This window comes from Rhinichthys klamathensis, unplaced genomic scaffold (assembly GCF_029890125.1).
Source record: "Rhinichthys klamathensis goyatoka isolate OS25496 unplaced genomic scaffold, OSU_Roscu_1.1 h1tg000192l_1, whole genome shotgun sequence".
NCBI lineage: Eukaryota > Metazoa > Chordata > Actinopteri > Cypriniformes > Leuciscidae > Rhinichthys > Rhinichthys klamathensis.
In genome coordinates this window covers 4,776,369-4,798,164 of record NW_026606718.1, presented here as the reverse complement: position 1 = coordinate 4,798,164, position 21,796 = coordinate 4,776,369, and the positions used below count along the sequence as shown (strand labels likewise).

General features: G+C 37.5%; 1 protein-coding gene across 1 annotated transcript; it reads left to right on the top strand.

The window, feature by feature from the left end:
- The first annotated feature begins 2,684 nt into the window (after positions 1–2,684).
- rab4b (RAB4B, member RAS oncogene family) lies at positions 2,685–20,510 on the top strand. The gene is made up of 8 exons (XM_056262512.1): positions 2,685–2,864; positions 11,537–11,617; positions 13,432–13,546; positions 13,636–13,698; positions 17,190–17,344; positions 17,817–17,912; positions 19,634–19,811; positions 20,327–20,510. The coding sequence occupies exons 1-7, from the start codon at positions 2,849–2,851 to the stop codon at positions 19,747–19,749; spliced, it is 642 nt and encodes a 213-aa protein (XP_056118487.1). The 5' UTR covers positions 2,685–2,848; the 3' UTR covers positions 19,750–19,811; positions 20,327–20,510.
- Positions 20,511–21,796: the final 1,286 nt, after the last annotated feature.

Here is a 21,796-nt window from a genome sequence, read left to right as displayed (position 1 = left end):
AGCGCTTGCGTAGTCCCGCAAAACTCAATAAAAAAGCTCAAAGACTTGCACGAAGATTGCAACATAACATCACAAGCAACACAATATCATTAAATGATTAGAAATATGCATTTCAGTATTGGAGTATAGCATCCATATAGCAGAACAAAATGTCCACCACCTTGTTTTCAGATAACAACACAATGAAAATATATATTCTGCAAGCATGACAGGGCAAATCTGTCTCTGCAAAGATGTACAGCTTCTAGGCCTCATACTAAAAACTGGTCAGCTGCCACTAGAGCTCTGTGTCCTAAAAAATGTAAACAGATTATGTGTCTGTGTACGCCATAAAAGCCTTTATAATGTTCAGAGACACTTTTGGAATATTTTTGGAATGTTCTGCCTAATTATTCCATCAAACTAGGAAAAGCACCTTGCTGTCACTGTTTTTTTAACAACATAATTAAAACTAAGAATGCAATTTCACTTCAGAAACCCTCAACCTGACTCTTATCTACCTGAGAAGTACATTTGGGCTCTGCTTATTGCCGCTTGCAGCTATATGCCTAATTTATGTTTGCAGGTTTCACCCTCCCGCACATGTCCTGACATGTCTCTTCATTAACGCACTCAAACGCCAGAACAGGCTGACTGACCTGGTCCTAATCTTGTACTACTAACAGGTTTGTCCAAGGTCACAAACACGGAGAACTCGTAGTCTAAACAATGAAAGTGTTATGGTGTTACGGCCTAGTACGAGTACGGCAGAGCCTTCAGGCCATGAAGCATTGGGGGTCTGAAAAAAGAACCCCCTTTTTCTGCCTCTTTCATTCAAAGTTTAGACAATATTAGGAAAACATCCGTGCTCCATACGGCAGGCTCTCCCTCCTCCCTTTAATCTCTGAGCGAGAAAGACCTTTCAGAAAACATGCTGGGGAATCTGTCATGAGAGAACAAAGGCAGGGAGGAAATCATAGATAGTGGCAGAGGGATCTGTAATTTATCACCTGTGGGCCCTGGGCGGTCTGGCACGACAAGGGCTTTGAAGACGTTTGCATCGGGCCCCTCAAAGTGTGCATGAAGGAATGTGTGGACAGAAGAGAACAGACAATGACAGTCGCTTGTGCTTCAAAAAGAATGTAATCAGTAAAGCCAAAGACTAGCAACCTACACTTTTATTACGTTTTCATCAGAGGAAACTCTTAATACAAAAGTGACGCAAGCATATATCCTTGCTTGATTTATGCAATATGCATAAATTAAAGTATGTACACCGCCCGGCCAAAAAAAAGTTTGGATTTAAAAAGGCAAATGCTTAAGAGTCTATGATTGCAGTGATTGTGTTTTTAGCATGTTATAACATCACAACATTTATTTCCATCAAGAGGTGCATTGATTTTTGGTCAAGCTCTTGTATTGACAATGCAAGAGTCCAGCACTCTGTAAAGTCTCCTCCAGCACATCCCAAAGACTTTCAATGAGTTTAAGGTCTGGACTCAGAGGTGCCAATTCATGTGTGAATATTATTCTTTACGCTCCCTCCCAACCATTCTTTCACAGTTTGAGCCTGATGAATCTTGCCATTGTCATCCTGGAATATGGTCATGATGTGTCTTCCTACATGGTTGTTTAAGAAATTAAAAGCTACACACTCCATCAGTTAGGGTTAGAAGAACTGTTGTCAAACATATAACATGCTAGAAACATAATGATCACAGCAATAATGATACAATCATAGACTCTTAGCATTAAAATCCAAACTTTTTTGGGGGGTTGGCCACTGTCTTTTAAGCATTAATCACCATTTTTACAATTTTTTTTCACCATTTATAACCACATTTTAGCTTTTGTGCAGTTCCATTAAACAGTCTGGTGGTGTGATAAATGAGTTTTTCCACATGTAGTATACATTCACAACTACATGTCAAATTATTATACTAACCCAAAACCAAACCTAACAGTCTAGCCTACTAGAGATAGTTTCTTATAGTTAGCAGAATGTCTAAAGTGGACCATCGAAATGAAGTGAAACCCAATGTTATAGCTTTAGATAAAGTAGGCTATAGCAGCCAAGCATAGATAGCAAGCCACACTACACCATGGATCATCCCTACATACAATTCTCAAACAACATAGCCTACTTCTGACTGGAGTTTGACTGCCACCGTGTGTTCGTAGCCTACTATGAACTCTATTTAGGGTATATTTTGACTAGTATAATCTATTACGTTTTCAGATACTTGGCAATAAGAATAAGTTGGCTATAAGACAAAGTATAATTTACCACCTGGTTATTGCTCTGTTGCAGGTAAGCAGACGATTTTGTGGGACTCGTGGGAGAGCGATAACTTATTATTAAATTATATTGATATTAGATGAAAGGCTTTTTGTTGTATGTATGGTCATATGCTTTAACTCGCAAAAAAGTTTTATAAAATGTTAATTGTGACCGTTGTTCAGGGCACTCAACTTGTCCAGATTCGAGTAGCCTACATTAATTACTATAACACCTACAATTTTTAAATAATAGGCTATTTCCATTATAAAATCGAGTGCTTAACTAAAACTCTTCTTAACTCCGTATTTAACAATTAATTTAACATTTATTTATTTTGGACATGTTGTGGTGAAACATGACAGGTTTTTATATGACAAGGTCACGTCATGACATCACGTCAGTGTCGCGAGCACGTTGTGCACGCGCAGGTTTGTGTGTTGTTAAACAGGAAACGTTGAGAGGCGTTAGCAATTAGCCTGTTGGCTACCACCACTACACACAGAAACTAAAACACAGCAAAGCAGTTATCTGAAGAGGGAATAAAGAGTATCGTCTGCCCGGTTTATTGGTTTTATCGGTGCGACCGACATGTCAGAGACGTACGGTAATGACAGTTCAATTGTGTTGTTGTTGTTGTTGTTGTTAGTGCTTAGAGCTAATGAGTGCTGGCGCGTGCATGCGTGTGTGTTATCAACATTATCATAAGGGAATCGATTTCATACTCCAAACCTTTAATTTTTACGCCAATATTCACTAGTACGCAATATTATCATAGTATAACCTTAGTCTCGCAACTGTATTTCTGGCGTGGTCAGGCTGTGTGTAAATATGTGTTTATTAGTTAATTTAACGTTACACACTGTCAGATGGGCCTGTCAGATCAGCAGCACGCTTGAGGTTGTTGCACTGGTGATAGTGATGTCTAAAATTGTGTGTGTAAAAACTGACAAACTGATTGGATAATTGCTGATAATCCCAACAAAACCACATACACATCGCAGTATTTACTTAGAAGTGCTGTAAGCAATTTTGGGGGGAAATCCACACAATACTACATAAATAATATCCTTACTACCTGACAGATATTCTAGAGAAAAAACACCTGTCTTTGACAGTCTTGGTTCCTGTAAACACCAGTAAGGGTGTGGCACGTCTGATTATGACGAATTATATCAACATATGTGGTTGATCCTGGAACAACATTCCTGTCCGAAAATTTAAACAACCATATCCCAACCCCTAAACCTAACCCTGCTACTCATAAGTTATCCCTAAAATCATAGGGAAATGTTAGGTGAATAACACTGATGTAGAAGCACCTAACCCTTGTTGTAAGCCTAAACTTGACATAAACTGTAAACTTGTCCCTCAAATCTGATTGATAATGGAATAACATTCCATTGATCCAGGAATATGTTGGACTTGGTGAAATCAGGTTCTGCAAAAGTGAGTGGTGTGGTCTGCCATTTTTCTCCCAAACATAAGCATTCTCTGCCTGTTATTCGTTTAAAGTGATATGCTAAAATGGTTTTGTTGCCTGTGATTTTGATTCACTCTAGTGATTCGATTCATCCTTCAAGTATTTTATCATTTCGCAAACAAATTACTCCTTATTCGTACAGTGAAGTTACAACACCATCAGGTGAAAGAGTGAATGGTGAGATCTTTTGTGTTTCACTGAATAATCACTCAACTGATTCATTAAAAATTCTGCAGTGACCCCTCATAAAACCTCAACCCCTTTCTCTTTTTTGTTTTGAATGAGATTCACTGCCAATTTCGTCCAGGCAGTCAGAAAATCTTCGTTCAACATTTATTGTTTGTGTGTGTAGGTTGTTCATTAACGACATGTTTAGTTTGTTCGGTTAGACTAACGTTACTTCATGAACAAGATGTTTTGTTTGTTCAGTTCGTTCAAAAATGAGTCATTGAATAGTAGTAGTGAACAAGAATGATTTGTTCACTGAAAAGATTCGTTTAGAAACACTAATTACCTCACAAACACTCAATCATTTTGAATGTTTGGGTTTGCTGACATGCCTTTTTCAACACTTTATAGCTTGTATATTGTTTTATACAGATATCTTTAGGAGGTCAGATTTTGTAGAGTGTGTGGTCGAGTGTTTGACTTGGTCTGGTGGAAGTTAGCAAAATGGCTTTAATCTCTTAGCAGCTTTAGAAACTTGACATCTGTGGTTTGAGGATAGTCTGAATCTGTGCTGTGCTGACTTCCTTTATCAACAAGATCATGCATCATTGCTCTGCATGAACTGTGTTTAGTTCTGTTTCATTTTTACACACTGGTAGAACATCTCATATTCAAACAAGCACCACTTGTCCTTGTTGTGGTTAGCATTGATTGATCCATTGAAAATGGGAATGTTTACTACAGTAGATGTGTTTTTCTTCTTTAAATCCTAGAGTGTCACTCCACTAATGCTGATTATTTTATTTTATACGAAGGTTTTGCTTATATTTCCTTCTTAATAGACATCTATGCTCTTCTTCTTATCGGATAGTTCACCCAAAAATGGGTCATCATTTATTTACTCAGCCTCATGTTTTTCCAAACCTGTATGATTTCCGTGCTTCTGTGAAAAGAAGATATTTTGAAAAATGTTGTGGTGTTAAATTTGTCCATACAGTACATACTAGTCAATGTAACCAAAATTATTTGGTACCGACATTCTTCAAAATATCTTGTTTTATGTCCTACAGAAAAATGTAAGTCATAGAGGTTTGGAACGACATGAGGGTGAGTAGATTATGACAGAATTTTCATTTTTCGAGTAAACTACCCCTTTAATGATTTATCAGTGCATGATCTTCCAAAGAAAACACGTTTGTTTTTAATCTTCATAATCAATGGGTAATATCTTTTTCCATTTCTAAAAACCTAAAAGCCACCAAGCCTGTCACACCATGTCACAGCATGACCACTTTTTACGAATGGATAAAATCGATGGATAAAATCAAGTGTTGCCCTTTTATTTTTTCCACCATTGAATAGTTTCACTTAGAAATGCATAACATAAGTAAAATGTTTTGTGAAAGCAGTTTCCTGCTGACTTTTTTTGGTGCCCTAAAGTCCGTTTTGGATAGCACAGTGTTCTTTCTATTATCTACAGTATATTATGCACATTGTAATTTAAGCAAAAATTCTGTATATATGAAACGAAAGCAGTATGAAATAGTACTACATTTGCCGAAATAGTACTTCATTTGCCAAAATGTACAGTGTACAATAAAGCATACTACAAGGAATACTTTATCCCAGAATGCAGTGTGTTCCACTTGATTTTCCATTTCCAGTGTAATGAATACACCAGAAGACTTTTAACAGAGCATCACAGTCCCGCCCACAGCCCGAGAGAGCTTTGGTGCCGGAAGTAAATTTCCCATTCATTTCTCCCATTGACGTTTTGGAAAATCCGTATCTAAAGAGTTTTAGAGCATGTCTGAGGATAACCAGCTACGGCTGAACTCATAAGCATTCAACATATCATTTCAAGTGAAAAAAACGAAGAGAAAATCCCAAAAAAGTGAAAGGTACAAGACTGTGTACATATTTTCATTTCCGAGCGAAGGAACTATATTCATCCTATAAACCACCGCGCCTCACTGAAGTCGACATAAGCCACAACCGCGAAAGAGCCTTTTGAGCGACTTCCAAATCTGACGACGGCCACGTGAACTTTTTCCTCCAGTGAATTATATAGTGCATGTACAGGGAAACTCCTTTTCCTCGATTTACTGAAGCTTATATGTAAAACGCATTTGCAGCTGCACAGCTAACACATTGAGCATCTGGCTCGCTCATTGGCTGTGCTGCGGCAACTGCACATCCAATGGCGCGGGCGCCTCTGACGTGCGACCAATGAACTAGCCCTACGTCATTACACCATCTTCAGTCTTCAAAGACCTTCGCGGGGTTTAATACACGACTTCCACCAATCAGATGCATCACTGTGGGATTGTTCAGGATTGTGGGTAATGAAGTACTTATCCAAGACATCACGAATAAAAAGCATTTATCTTAAAACGAGGTTAGTGCCCCATGAACTTTTGCCGTTTATGAGCATATACAATCGCTTAGTACAGCCTTAGCTGGTTTTAAGTCTTCCATGTATGGTTACGTTTTTATGGCTTATACCCCGACTGTCAATGGAGAAATTGTATTGAATTCTTACTTCCGGCACCAGCTGTGGGCGGGACTGTGATGCTCTGTACAGCCTATCTCTTTCTCAACATGAAGATAGGACAGTATTGTGTATACTGTGCGGTATACAATAAGAGATACATTTATACTTTATTGCGAATGTAGCCACAAAGCATGTGTGGCTCCTTTAAATCACTGGTTGAAGACTTCAGAGATGTCTTTTATCTGATAATCGACTGATGTATTTGTGCTGTAGATCATAAAATATTCATGTAGGTAATGTGGATAGTTTCATGTTGCAGAAATCTCCCCCTCACTCACATCTCTCCTTTCTCTCCTCCAACCCCCCCATCAATCGCCTGTGAAACTGAGTCTGCTTCATTGTACTTGGCCTACAAATCACCTTTCCATGCTAATAAAGAAGGAGCATCTTGCCCTGGCACTGTAATTGCTCTTCTATGGCATATTGATATCCTTAGCCAATCTCTAGGGCCACACTTAATGACAATCCATTGCTCGCTCAGGAGACAATATGCAGAGATCTCTACTAGAATACTAGTGACTTCACTGTACCATTTGCCATCAGACCTAGTATGACTCAGCTGTCCCACTGTAACGGATCAAGGCCCAAAGCCACTGAAATGCTCTCTTATATTTCATAGAGTATTGACATTTTTGTCTATAATCTTTTTTAGATGGCATCTGACACGGTGTGTGTTACGCAACAACAACAAAAAACATGCAAAAAAGTAGTATGCTACTCCCTGTATTTAAGAAATTATATAGTAATAGTTTCACTGATATTAATTTATTTTTGTCCAACCATCAAAACCATCAAACTTTTATTTTAACAGAAAACCACAAGGAGTCCTTAAAGCTTCTCTTTTTTCTCATTACAAGTATGGAAACATGGTTGTGTAACACAAAGATGGTTGTGTGTAACAGCTCGTGGACGGATGAGCTGCTTGTGTTTTAAGAACACCGCACCGTGAATATGAATTAAATTGCAGCCATATCATGATTTCGGTTTTATTAAGATTAATTATGCAGCCCTACATGCATTTTGGAGTATGATGTTTCATTATTTCAACAAACTCTTACAGGAAGTGAAATGAGTCATTTGTTAACCAGATTATCTTCTTTGACGTAGTTTGCCTGGTTGCTGAGTATGGAGTTGACAATTACTTTGAAGTACCTTTGACCTGGATTTCATACTAGTGCTGTTCTGCATCTAAACTGGCTATTCATATTTTTAAATTTGGACCTGCTAATCAGTCCTCTTTAATATTTAATATCGCTTTTCAAAACCCTTTCACTTCCCCTAAAGTTCATTAAAGGGAACTGATACATCTTGCACATGACAAGTTCATCATTCAAAAGTATCAAAAATCTGATGTTTTCTGATGCAGGTGCTACTGTATCTGTTCTGTACAGACCGACTGTGAACATTTCGCCAATTGCTTTTCCATGAAGACAAGCTCAAGGTCATGTTGTCAGAGTACACACACTCACACCAGAAATAGCACCCATTAGCTGACTGTCTGAGTTCGGACCACTTCATTAAATATGATTAATTATGCCTAAAGAGTGATTGCAGAAGTCATTTATCCATTGAAGGTCCTTGCATGGTTTACCGTTTTCCGTTATGACTGAATATTCATGATAGATCTGTTCCGAAACCTTTCTGTCCTGTCTAAACATAATTTTAAGGCACTGGCTACGTTTACATGCAACCAAAATAATCTGTTAGTAGGCCTAATCGGATTGACGGCTCAATCGGACTGAAAAGCCTTCATGTACACACCTTAATCGATCCGATTGAGATAGATCCGAACAAAATTTCGATTGGATTGAAAGGGGTGGTTTATTCCTTTTCTAATCCGATCAAGAGAACATGTAGGCTAAACACTTGTTTGGATTGAAAACCGAAACTGAAAGGACTGCGCATGTGCAATGACGTAGAAATAGCGTAATGACGTATGACACGCTGAATGAGCTGTTCTTCCTGTTGAATAAAGTGTGTCATATAAATGAGTGTCCCGTCACCCTAAAATTGTCCTTTCACTGCGTCTGTGAAGTGGAGCAGGACAACGTCCCATCAGTCCTTGTTTCGGATTCTCATCCACAGACGTCTGGTTCTGGCCATTTTTACTGCGTGATAAATATGAACAGAGCGGCACAACCAACGCTATCTCGCGACTAATTCGTACGAATTCGTACGAGTGATTAAAAGGTGGCTAATTCGTACTAATTCATACGACCTCACTCGTACGAATTTGTACGATTTGTCTAAACCCACGTGATGGGTAGGTTTAGGGGCGGGGTCAGGGGTTGGTAATTCGTTCAAATTCATACGAATTTGGTAACTCGTAAAATATGTACGAATTAGCAAAAATCGTACGAATTTGTACGAGTGAGGTCGTATGAATTAGTACGAATTAGCCACCTCGTAAAATTCGTACGAATTGCCGTGAGATCGGGCTGGCACAACCGTTCATATGCTCATTGTCTCCAAATAAATATTAAGTCTGCTGTTCAAAACAAATAAAGAACCAATGTGGGAGAGTAGTTATCATGTGGAAACAGCAGGAAACTCTAAAAAATATATTCCGATTGGAAGCTTGTGACATATAAACGCGCACATCAACCCGATCACATGTTTAGCGTTCATGTAAACACTACATTCAGATTTATCAATCGGACTGAACTCAATCCGATTGAAACAAAAGTTGTGCGTGTAAACATAGCCATTGCGGGATCATGTTGTGAAAACTGTGCCTGAAGTTACACTGCAGCATCTTATATTAGATAGAATACTTTTTCTGTACAATACTGAAAATAATCTATTAAAATTAATCTAATCTACCATTTAAAAATTACATTTTATATTAATTAACTTTTTATTTTTGACTCTTTCCCTGCCATTTTTTTTAAGTTGCCAGTGATGGTTGCGAGTGTTTTTGATAATGTTCACAACTTTCATGGCCCCCAGAATATTTTATAATTTGAACATGCAATGTATCGAAAGAAAGAGCAGAGCAAAAAACAAACAAACAAAAAGACATTTTAGCTTCATGTGTTCTTTTTTATCAACACTTGAATGTGGATACATTTCATTAAAAACTAAAAGCTGAGAAAATGGTTGACTTATTTTGATCAGGAGATTCAATGCTTTCTGAAGATATAATAAATAAATATAATAAGTGATAACAATGAAATGGATTGCCAAAACATTTTGTCAATGGCAGGGAAAGAGTTAAATGTACTTTTAAGGGGCCATTTTGCTTCAGATTTGTGTGCTGCGTATTTTTAATGTACATGTGTTGCATCCAGAGTTTTGTTGACTGTAGACATCTTATTCTTGTAGAAATCAATGATTTTTTATGTCCATGACTATTGTGATGCTTTTGTCGACAGTTGATGTTTGTCCAAAACGCTCTGACATGCTTGTGAGAACATCATCAGTGAGAATATTCATGCTGTTTAGTTATGATTCATTGACATTTCCATACATCCTCCTCCTCTAACACTGAATCCGCTCCTGAAACCCTCCTCTGTTCCAGCTGTTAATCCTGTTATGGCTGTGTGCATGTCATACCCACACATGCAAATAGTTCTTTCTGTGTCCTCTTCCAACACAAAGAGCTTTTAGGACTGTTCTTGTCTCGCACTGATCAGCTCCTGAACCCTGCGGCCGCGGTCGTGACCCACTCTGACCTCGCTGAACTTCTGCACCACGCACACCCTCCGCGCACATTCTCCATTCAAAAAATCTATTGAGATTTGGGGACCTCTCTGATTGGTGGATCTTGGCTCCAGTTGGGTCGTTCAAACAATTCTACCATTATTGGCACTGCAACATATAACCTAACACAAAAGCTTGTGCTTTCTGTTTTTTTGCACGATGATAAATTGTATTAAATAATTAACTCCAAAATCATTAGACCATCAGCGAGAGAGCGACTTGCAACAACACTCATGGAAAGAATGTGTTTTTGTTTGGTTGGTAATTGCAGTCCATGTGTTTCTCTTCGAAACAAATCAGTGACTATGTCTATTGCTATCATGTCAATTGTGTCTTCAGTAAGGATTTGCATGCATTTCTTTGCAATTTAGTTGACACTATTTTATTGACATTGTATTGAACTGATGAATAGCCTATAAAAGCCTATTATGTAATGTAAGATGAGAATGATTTTAGATATAAAGTGATTGTGTTGGAGACGTGGTCAACCAGTATGTTGTTTAATGGCCGATGTCAATATCTAGAGAGCATTTTCCAGGCGGCATGGTGTGGAGTTTGAATGTCCTTGTGTCAGCGTGGGTTTCCTCCGGGTGTTCTGCTGTGGTTTCCCCCACGCAGTCCAAAGATATTCAGGTTTGGTGGATTGCCCAATTGCCGTAGGTGTGTGAGTGTGAGTGCCAAATGCGAGTGTGAGGCATAAAACCTGTGCCAAATCCAGTGTTTGTGTGTGCGGATCATTCCAATGAAGCAGACCCTGCAAATGAGCGGGACTAGCGCTAGGAAATATATTGTTGTCAATGTCCAATATAATTGCGGTATATCTCATATAGGCTAATTATAAATTATTTATGAGGTCAACTGATGTTTTTTTTATTTTTTTGTAGCCAATGCCAATCCAATTTCTAGAGATCAAGGTGGGAGATTATTATAAGTGTTAGACCAATACATTAGCAAAAATAATTCATTGGCCAATATTTGGCCAGTTTAGTATGCCTGTTTGGCTGATTAACAGAAGTCTGGACATGAGTGCACTTTTCTTTTCTTTTTTTGAGTGAAATTGTTTCAAATGCTAATGTTTTAAATCTTGCTTTCTAAAGTTAAGATGACTTTTATCAGATGCAGGTAGTCTCAAGCTAGCCAAATATTGGCCCAACAATACACTACCTATGAACATTACATTTCAAGATGGGTTTAATTGTTTGAAGAATACACGCCTCAATTAGACGGACATAATAATGAAGGAAATATTGAATTAAGGACATCAGGATGGCCCAGCGCTCTGAACGACATCTAAAACAGCCTTTTAAACATGTTCTCAGTGCAACACAACAGTGATATTGATTCTTTCTTTTTCTCCCCCTCTTGGTTTCAGATTTTCTGTTTAAGTTCCTGGTGATTGGCAGCGCTGGGACTGGAAAATCATGCCTCCTTCACCAGTTCATAGAGAACAAGTGTAAGCCCATATTAATGTCTCCCTCTCACAAAGACTTGAATTAAAACATGACCTTTAATTCGCAAAGCATTCAGCAGAGAGAAAGGTGGCCTTGAATGTTAATTCTTTGGAAACCAGAGTAGCTTTACATGCTTTTGAAACGTGGGCATGTTAAGCAATGAATGAAAATCATGTCAGTAAGCTTTAAAATTCCAATGCCAATCTTAATTTACAGAGTAAATGAAGAAAAGAGGCTGAAAAGTATGTCTTTGACATTGAATGAATTATGAATGACCCTGCCTTTAAGTTGTTTTCCAAGCCAGAAACAAGTGCATGTGTTATAATATGAAAATTCAATATTCATTGACTTTAGGAAGTCTACAGGGTTTGTGTCATCAATCAAATCAAATTTGACTTGAAATTATTTTAAGTAAATCTCAATTTGCAATGAAACACTCTGTTTCAGAGCTCATATCTTTTTAGGGATCCAGCAACACTTGTGGTGATGGTAACTTTTGGATCCCTCTTCATTGTTGCTCAATTTATTAAATCCACAAATTAAATTAGAATAATAAGACACAGTCTTAAGACACAGGCTGTTATCAATCAGATTAAATCAGTATCAACAAAATCCATCTTAGTGCTGCATCTGAAGTGGCATTTAGGTATATTTAGCCTACATAGATTGTTTAATGTAGCTCAGAAGTGGCATGAATGTGTTTACACGGCAATTACAGTTGCATAATGTTATTAGATTGTTTTAAATATAAATTTGGGTGATAACTATATGATATGTTACCAATAATCAAGAAATCATGCAGCCAATTGCAGTGTAAAGTGTCACAATTGCGCTGTTTAGATGCATTGTGGGAGTTGTAGTTTTTATTTTGATTGTATCATATCATGGATATCATCGATGCATGCAAGTATGCACCGATATGAACATTTTGGCCGATACGGATAACCGATAATTCTTTATATTTGAAAGCCGATAACAGATATATTGGTCAATAAATCTAAATCCACATTTTTATATAATTTTTGAGAGCCTGATTACAAAAATAAGTCTCACCATTAAAAACCATGTCTGTAGCACACAATTTTTCATTATAATTTTATGTAGCCTATATGACAGACTTGTGCAGCACGTTGCACTTAACTGTATTTTCTTTTTTGAAGTGATTCCAATCATATTTCAAGCAATTCAAAGCATCATGGTGAACAGTGTGCATCTAAAGTGTCTCAGCTGAAGGAAATAATACATTATGTATCGGCCAAATAACAATAACATTAAAAATGAACATATATCGGCTGATTCCGATATGGTGCCCGATATATCGTGCATCCCTACAAAAAAGTTTATTTTTTTCAGTCATGAACGTCGTAAATTTCAGTTGTAAATGCCACTAAAGAGCCCTGCCGTTCTAAACACCAACAAAAATACACAAGGTCGAATTTATTTTTATGACATAATTTCAGTCTAATTATATTAGAGCAGCTCATTTCAGCATGGATCGTTTTGTGAACACAATGTAAAACTGGCTTTTCAAAGAGGCTGTTATTGAAGGATGGGGGCGCTTAAACTATATTTGATCTGACAGCGGTGCAAACCCACAGCCCGTGAGTAAGAGCATGAAAGTGCTGTATCTTATTTCACATGCAAGGAGGACATTTACTTTAAAGTCTTGAAGGCACGACAGAAAACAATGCATTTCTCTTCGAGAAGATGGTCATGAAATATTTAATTCTGGCACAAAAAAATCTGGCATCCAAACTGTATGACCTCTTTAAGCAGTCCGTCAGATCTGCTTCTTACTGAGCATCTTCTGTCACAGTCAAACAGGACTCTAACCACACCATCGGCGTCGAGTTTGGCTCCAGGGTTGTCAACGTTGGCGGAAAAACGGTCAAACTGCAGATCTGGGACACGGCTGGGCAGGAGCGCTTCAGGTACTAACTGTGATTGGTTTGTTAGGATATCCTTACTGCTGTATGCTGACTCTGATTGGTGGAAGTCATTCAAGGCTTGTGTCTTACAGGTCAGTGACCCGCAGTTACTACCGTGGTGCAGCAGGGGCTCTTCTCGTTTATGACATCACAAGGTAAGGCCGTCGAAGCAGCGACACATTTTGTATTGGAATGAAAGGATTTTTAGCTATAGATAATGAACTATGATGATTTCTGCGATGCAGAATCATGGAATCCAGTCATACAAATGGAATTTACTGTATAAGACAAGTCATATCACAAGTATTGTGAATCACATAAATCACAAGGTTGAGCATTTCTTTTCTTTTGTATATTTGTTGTGTGTTTTGTAAGGTTGTTGTGCTTTGTGTTATATAATTCTGTTTGTTTTTAGGACCCCCTTGAAAATGAGATGTTACATCTCAAGGGGCTATCCTTACAATAAATTCAAGTAGGGCTGAACACTTATTCAAATCGCAATATGGAATATGTCTGTGAATATTAAGTCTGCATGGTCTGCGTGTCTCAGTGTGAATGAATGGTGTGGTTTCCGCTTATTTAACATACTCAAGCACACGTGATGCTTGTGATGTTTTCTTGACTTGATTTGAGAATTTGAGAAAAACTATTGTCATATCATCTACACACAGAAACTCAAATTCTGACAGAAATATTTTACTATTGTAAAGTAGAATGTACTTCTTAAAGTAATAATACTGGTACTAATAAAATTATTAACTTAACTAAAAAATAATCACACGTTTTTATTTCCATGTTTTAAATTTTACAATAAAGCTCTGTTGTGCAGCACTTTGATTGCTGAAAAAATAAAAGGTGTTACATTTTTTCATTTGATTACATTTTTAAGATTAATTAAATTGTTAATGTGTTATTATATGCCTTCATTTGATAACCACAATTTTTAACAAATTTGTATTAAATCATCAATCCAGAAAAAATAAAACAGAAAAAATGTCTGGAGGAAAAAAGTATAGGGCTGTAATTTAATAAATTAAGCTTTTATGAATTCAATTGACTAGACATGCTTTTTGACTATTTAAAATCAGTTAAACCATTGAAATGGAATCCTGAAAGGTAAAATGAAAAACACGAAATTTGAAAAAATAAAGGGAAATTTGAGAGGGGAATTTTTTATTATTTAGGGCCCTAATTTTATTTTTGTTGAACTTTTAAAACACTGTTGTTTTTTTTCCGATTGTCAAATATGTGAAAGTGAATGTGTTTTTTTTCTTTTGTCCTTTTTCACCTTTATAATGATCATGTTAGCTGATTAATAACGAGCGATGGGCCCATGTTAGTTTGCGGATCTGTCGGATTTACAGCATGTAAATTCATCCACTTCTCCCGAAACACTTGAAAGTAAATGGCTGGTCAACTGGGAGAAGAATAGAGTAAAATGTATAGTTACCTACACAGTTTGTATCTGATATTAATGAAACGCGTTATCAAATTATAATTGAAATGTATTTAACAAACTATTTTTTGCTGGTACATATGTGTATTTAAATGTCTGAAACATAAAATAAACAAAAACATAAAAACGGCAAAAAAAAATGTATCCAGAAAAATGTAAATGCGAGGGAAAAAATAAAAGAATTTGGTAAAAAATACAACGGAGGCAGATGGAGAGATTGACTATGGCGTAGAATTGGATCATCTCCAGGTTGCTATGCAGCTGTCATGGTAATAGAGACAAAGACAATGGAGTAATAATAAACACTGACAGCACTGTAATAAAATGTCATCTTCTGGCGAGTCCATTTGACGGAGTGTGAGCGCAGTGAGAGAGAGATGAACACAGTGATGGATTGTGTGTTTGATGAGGGTCATCCTTCAGCACTGAACTGCCATCACTGCAGACCGTAGACACTTAAACTGCTTTACACTCAAGCACAGATTTAACACGCTCTCTTTCGCCCGTCGCTGTGGCCACAGGCTAATGGTTGCCCTGGAGACCAGTGACTCAAACAAAACTAGATTCCCTGAAAGCTTGGCGAACGCACAGTAAAGAAATGTGGAGGGCATTATGAGTCATGTTTTGTCTCATCGTTTCTCAAAGCACTCAAAGGTCGTCACAGACATTGACTTCTGAGAAGCGGAGTTGAAGTACAGTGAAGTACGTTAAATCAGTGTTCGCTGTTATTCACTCACAAAGGCAGTTTCTGTGGGACTGATTATAAATGGTGGAAAGCAGGGTAAATATTGAATTAGTAACAGACCTGGCCATTCTCTCAAAGCCAACATGCTTCCTGGTATCTGCACAAATTATCTGTGCAGGTTATAAATATTTCTGTTCATAATTGTTATTAAAAATGTACCTCTGAAACCACTTTCCTTTTCATTGGACGTCACCTAAGCTGCACATGCTATTGGTTAATGTTCATCAATAGCTATTTAAGCATTGCTATAGGTAATAATTAATTTCTGAAATGTTGCCAAAGGTTATCAGTAATTTAATGCCTGGTAATGCAATAAAGATTATGGCAAAAATAGCAAAAAACTATAGATTTGAAAGCAAAGCACCACCATTTGGATACATTTAGCGCAGCCCCACAACAGTCCACTGCAAACTTAAGTGCGTTCACGCCAAGTCGTAATTACCTTAATTAGATTAGATTCCAACTTGTAAAAACTCGTAATAACAGCTTGTAAACTGGGAATTTTCAACTTGTACCAAGTGACCGCTGCAGATTCATTTGGCCATAGTCACACTTAATTCTCAGAACAATTTTTGTTTCACATTCTGATTTAAATTGGCCACTTTTTCACTATCCACCTGTTTCCTCTATCCACCTAACGCAGATTTAAATGTTCCAGTGTAATTTTGTCAAAGATTTAATAGACGGAGGCGAATCGTTATCATTTGGGAATAAGATTGTGTTGGTGTTTGAATTGAGATTGCGATCTTTTAATGATTAATTGTGCAGCTCTACTTTCAGGACTATAGATTTTGTGACTTGTGATATTTTCATTGGTTGACTATAAGCAAAATAACATTATCTTTGTTGCAAATTAGCAGAATTTGCAACAGCAGTGCTGAATAACTCGAATGAAGTAACAAATTATTAATTAATAATAAATCATCCAACTACTACAAGTAAATCAAACATTACCCAGATATATACAGTACACTCATTAAACGGTATGTCCTATATAAAAAATCTCAACTGCTGAATTGTTGTATTGTCAAAAAATGTATTAAAAGTTAGATATATATAGTACATACTACTTTACATGCATACATACAGTATACTCACTTAAAGCTATATAGCAAATTTCATCTGTTTATATTGTTGCAGAAATATAACTTATTTATTGCCCAGCGCTTTATGTAATGTTGTCCAAGTATGTCCAACTTTATCTTCATACATACAGTATGCTAGTGTAGGGCAATACATACTATTTAGCATATCTTAACTGCCTGATTGCTTGTATCATCGCAAAATCTAAACTATATTATCGCTCAGCTCTAATCTGCTAAGGCATGAAGATATTAAGACACTCTACATTAACGTTGACATCATGATTTTCTGTAAAGCTGTTTTTGACAGTGCGTATCTTTATGCGCTACATAATTTTGACACTGTCTTTATCTGTCTTCTAGTCGGGAAACCTACAATGCTCTAACTAACTGGCTGACGGACGCACGGACGCTGGCCAGCCCCAACATCGTCATCATCCTGTGCGGGAATAAGAAGGATCTGGATGCGGACCGTGAGGTCACCTTCCTAGAGGCGTCTCGTTTTGCCCAGGAGAACGGTTAGAGCTGCTCTTCATGCATACCACTTTTGTAACTGGGGTCTGAAAGTATTCATATTTTGCCTGTTTGTGCCTCACAGTGTGCCGCATCAATTTTCACTTGCTTCTGGCACCTGTTTGTCATGTGTCTAGAGAGATCTTGTTATATTCATAATTGTCCAAACAGATGTGCGCCGCTGCAGAGAGTCCGCTTCTCTTCCTCTCTGTTGGTGAGCGTTCAAACAGCAGGGTTTTTATGAGCGGCTCATTTACAAGCCCTTATGTATTGGTCACCGGAGTGCCGTAGAGATGTCTAAAGACCATAAGGTGGTTCTTGCTGATGATGCTGTTTACACTAAAGCACCCTTAATGAAACTGATGCTTAGCAAGCCTGATAACAGCTATCCAAATGGACCTTTACAACACTAAGACTTTTGCCGCATGATCAGAGGGTTGATTTTGATGTGTTCACCTGACTGTGTCCTCCACCCAGAGCTGATGTTTTTGGAGACGAGTGCTTTGACTGGGGAGAACGTAGAGGAAGCCTTTCTCAAATGTGCTCGCAACATCCTCAACAAGATTGAGTCAGGTAAGAGTTAAATGTGCTATTCATTTACTGACAAAATGCTTTTGTAAAGCTTTATTTCTTTCACCGTGAAAGAAATAAAGTTTAACTCTGCAAAGCCTGACATATGAAATAATAATCAGTCATAATATATATATATTTTTAAATTGCATGTGTGTGCAGTGCACTGCAGTTGAACCTCTCTCCTGGAAGTTCTTGATAATCCAGTAAATGGTTATTTGCAGAAATTTCCTTGCATGTGAGCCATTTTGATGCAAAGCGATGATGGCTACTCGTCTTTCTTTGGAGGGAACCATTGCTAACACAACTCAATAATTGGAAGCTCTTCTTCCCTCCTTTTATAGCAATCAGTCTGCACTTATAATCCAATCAGAATGATTGAGTTATTTCACCTGACTAGTACTTGTTCTCACATTCCCATGTGCTGGTCATCTTGAGCCAGGGCCAAAAACAGTGAAATTTGAGTTTTTGTGATAGTTTTTTTTTTTTTTTTTTTTTTTGGCCAATGAAGCTTTTTGCAATTATTTAAAAAGCATCTAATCACTCTACACAACAATCAAAAAATGATGTGAATCAGCACCACAACAACTGAAGTAGTTTTATTCAGAGACACAAACTAAGCAAATATATGCATTTTGATGTAGTTTGTGATATTTATATGACCAAAAAGTACATTCGGATTGTAATGTAAATCATAGCTAGGTTTCAAAAAGTGAAAAGTGAATCTTTTAAAGTTTGTAAAAAAAAAAAAAATAAGTGAATTAAGTGTGTTTCAGGTTGTTCGAGCAGATGATTGTGGTATTGGTAACCTAGTAACCAACAGTAAATAAAACGCCATCAACGGAAATTGCAAATTAGTCGCTTAAGTTTAATGTTCGCTACGTCAGAAATTATACGGCAAATGCGTTTCAATCTCGAATTATTCGCATTAACTCTTTTTTTTTTCTTTTCCGTCAAAAACCCCGTCAAGCAAGCCTAAAAACCTTTTTAAAAAAGGGATTCCAAAACATAATCCAATACAATACAATGATCACTGAAAAATGAACAGATAAAAGTTCCTCAAAGGCCTAATGTATTATATTTGATCTATTTTAACATGATTATTCAAAAAAATTCAGTATAGATAATCAACCAAGTTGCTTCAGTGCTCTTAGTGTTTATCTTGAAATATTACTAACAATATAAAAGTTTATATAAATATAAATTACATTTACTTCATAAAAATAGTAAAGATTACACAGCAAAAAGGCCTGAAGGTGGGCGGCTTTAGGGCCTGCTCACATATCGCGTCTTTTGCGCGCTCAAGTTCGTTATTTCAAATGTAGGCGCGCGGTATGCGCGCTCATAATGGAAGCGACGCGGTCGAGATAAAAACATCTCACCTTTTCAGAATGCCGCAAGCGCACCGTAGGTCACGTGACAAGAACCAACCGGAGCGCAACCGCCCTAGCGCTTTGGAAAACGGAGAACGCGGCGCGACGCGTTTTTTTAGGCGCTATATGTGAATGGCACCTTAGAATTATACTTAAAGGCCTCAAAACTAGTTTTTATGAATCAGATGACAGAAGTCAAGTCAAAATTTATTTATATAGCACCATTTAAACAGACAGGCTGACCAACAGAAGGCATGTACTAGTGTTTTGGGTCTTGTTTATATTTGGGAAGCCTTAGAAATGTGTACAGTAGGCTTTATAGGGTTAAATGTTGTGTTTGTGCCCGTACAGGCGAGTTGGACCCGGAGCGGATGGGTTCTGGGATCCAGTACGGTGACGCGTCCCTGCGGCAGCTCAGACAGCCCCGGGGCTCTGCCGCACAGACCAAGCAGCAGTGTAACTGTTAGGGGCCTGGACACCCTGACCGATACTTGTCATCAGACCATACACACACAACCTCCCCCCTCAGGTCAGTTCAGGGCTTCTGGGATTGGCAAAAAAAAATTTTTGACATGTTCTGACAATCAGTAATCATATGTACAGCAATGCACTTACAATGGAAGTCTATAGAGCAATACATTACACCAGGATAAATGTTAAAACACACACTCTTATGAAATTATTCTTTCAAGATGTAAACATATATGTTCATCAAGATCATCTACCTTAGACAGCTGACCTACAGTTAAAAAGGACTATAATAGAATATAACTGCCGTATATATTATAATACTACAAACGTTATATGTATGTAATACACTACCGTTCAAATGTTTGTGGTTAGTACGATTTTTTTTCACGTTTTTGCGCTTGGCAAGGCTGCATTTATTTAATCAAAAAAAGAGTAATTCAAATTACCGCTAATTCAAATGATAGTCTGGGGTAATTGACCATACATCAATAGAGCTTAAGTTCTGTTCAAATGTAAAAATCAGTGTGGAATGGATTGTACTGTTTTTAAACGTTGATTGACTCCTCCTTTCAGCTCCGGGTGTCTCTGGGTTTGTACGCCCCCACCCCCAAATGTGACCCTTCCACACCCAGACACATCTGGATCATTTGTTATGAAGTCCATCTGCAACCTTTGACCTCTGACCTCAGAAAGCTGTTCACCTAGGACAGATCTCCCTGGCTGCCTAGCGAGGGCCACGGGCAGTAGAGGTGAATCCCACTGTTGCGTGTGTGTGTGTTCTTACACACACACTTCCTTCTTGTGAGGTCAAACAGCCATCATCTAGACTTCACTAGACTGGGATAAACCAATCAACAACAGAAGTAACATCCCTAGGTCTTAAACTAGATATCGCTGAATCATTTTATACATTGTGACATATCAGACCTTTGTTGGATTGGTTCAATTGAATGTCCCCTTTTTGGTTTAGTTTCCATGTTCCCAAAAATGAAAAATGACCATATGTTTGCTCCATGCATGTTAGTCTGTATTTTTAACTGGAAAAATAATAATAATGAAGATTTCTATAATAATTTAGAGCCAAAAATTGGTCTTCTGTGAGAAAGTAAAGCTCATAAAACCCTTTACGCACTCAGATATTTACCCTGTTGCATTGGCCATGCATTTAAAGAGCTTCTGAAAGCTCAAAGAAGGTGAAACATCTGTTCAGATCTTGTAATTCGCTCAACACTATCTGGCGCATATCAGATGTTTACCGCCAACCCGCTCTGGCTTGGGTCGGAGGTTATCGTCTGACTCAACCTCACCCGTCATTTGCAGGGGCCGCTAATGGCTAAATCGTTTATTAAAATGTAGTACTACGACTCAATCAGGCTTTGTCCAAAAATTGCGTACAAATATCAATCATGAAAATGAAAATTTTGGGGTCTGTAATGGTTGAATCTCCCAAAGAACGTGTATGTCATATTTCACCCTGAAGCAAAAAGAAATCAATTAGAAATGGTTACCTAAGGTTACTTTAGGACAATTAAGATTTGGGGCATTTTGACTTCTTTTTTTTTTTGCGTGTCAATTAAGCACATTTTGTTTCCTTACTATAATGTGAAAAAATATATTATTAAATTCTAAAATAAATTATGCTGATTTTAAACCTGAAAAAAGATTTTTATTGCTTGATTATAGTAACGTGAATATGATTTTTAATGCTTAATTTTCAGATATAAATGTTACAGTGCATAAAAACAAAAATCATAATAGCAACATCTTATTTCATGTGATTTTTCGAATGAAACCGCTCCCAGGCACTTCTTTGTGAGATTCATCCCTTTCACTGTTGCGTTCGAGTCGTGTAATAAGTGAAACAAGGTATATTATTAGAACGGAAGACTATTTCAGTGCAGCTGCGACATAATTAATCTTACACTTGAACTAGTGCACATATTTTGGGTTCGCTGTTTGCCCTGGTTACCCATGACAGGGAGATCTAGAGGTGATGACCGGCACGGTGCCCCGTTCCCTCAGTGACATCATCATTATGCACCA

Bases quoted from the DNA above. Each gene is read 5' to 3' on its own strand.
- rab4b (XM_056262512.1), top strand. The intron at 11,618-13,431 runs GTAAGCCCATAT...CTTCTGTCACAG, and splicing joins CCAGTTCATAGAGAACAAGT to TCAAACAGGACTCTAACCAC. The intron at 17,913-19,633 runs GTAAGAGTTAAA...GTGCCCGTACAG, and splicing joins CCTCAACAAGATTGAGTCAG to GCGAGTTGGACCCGGAGCGG.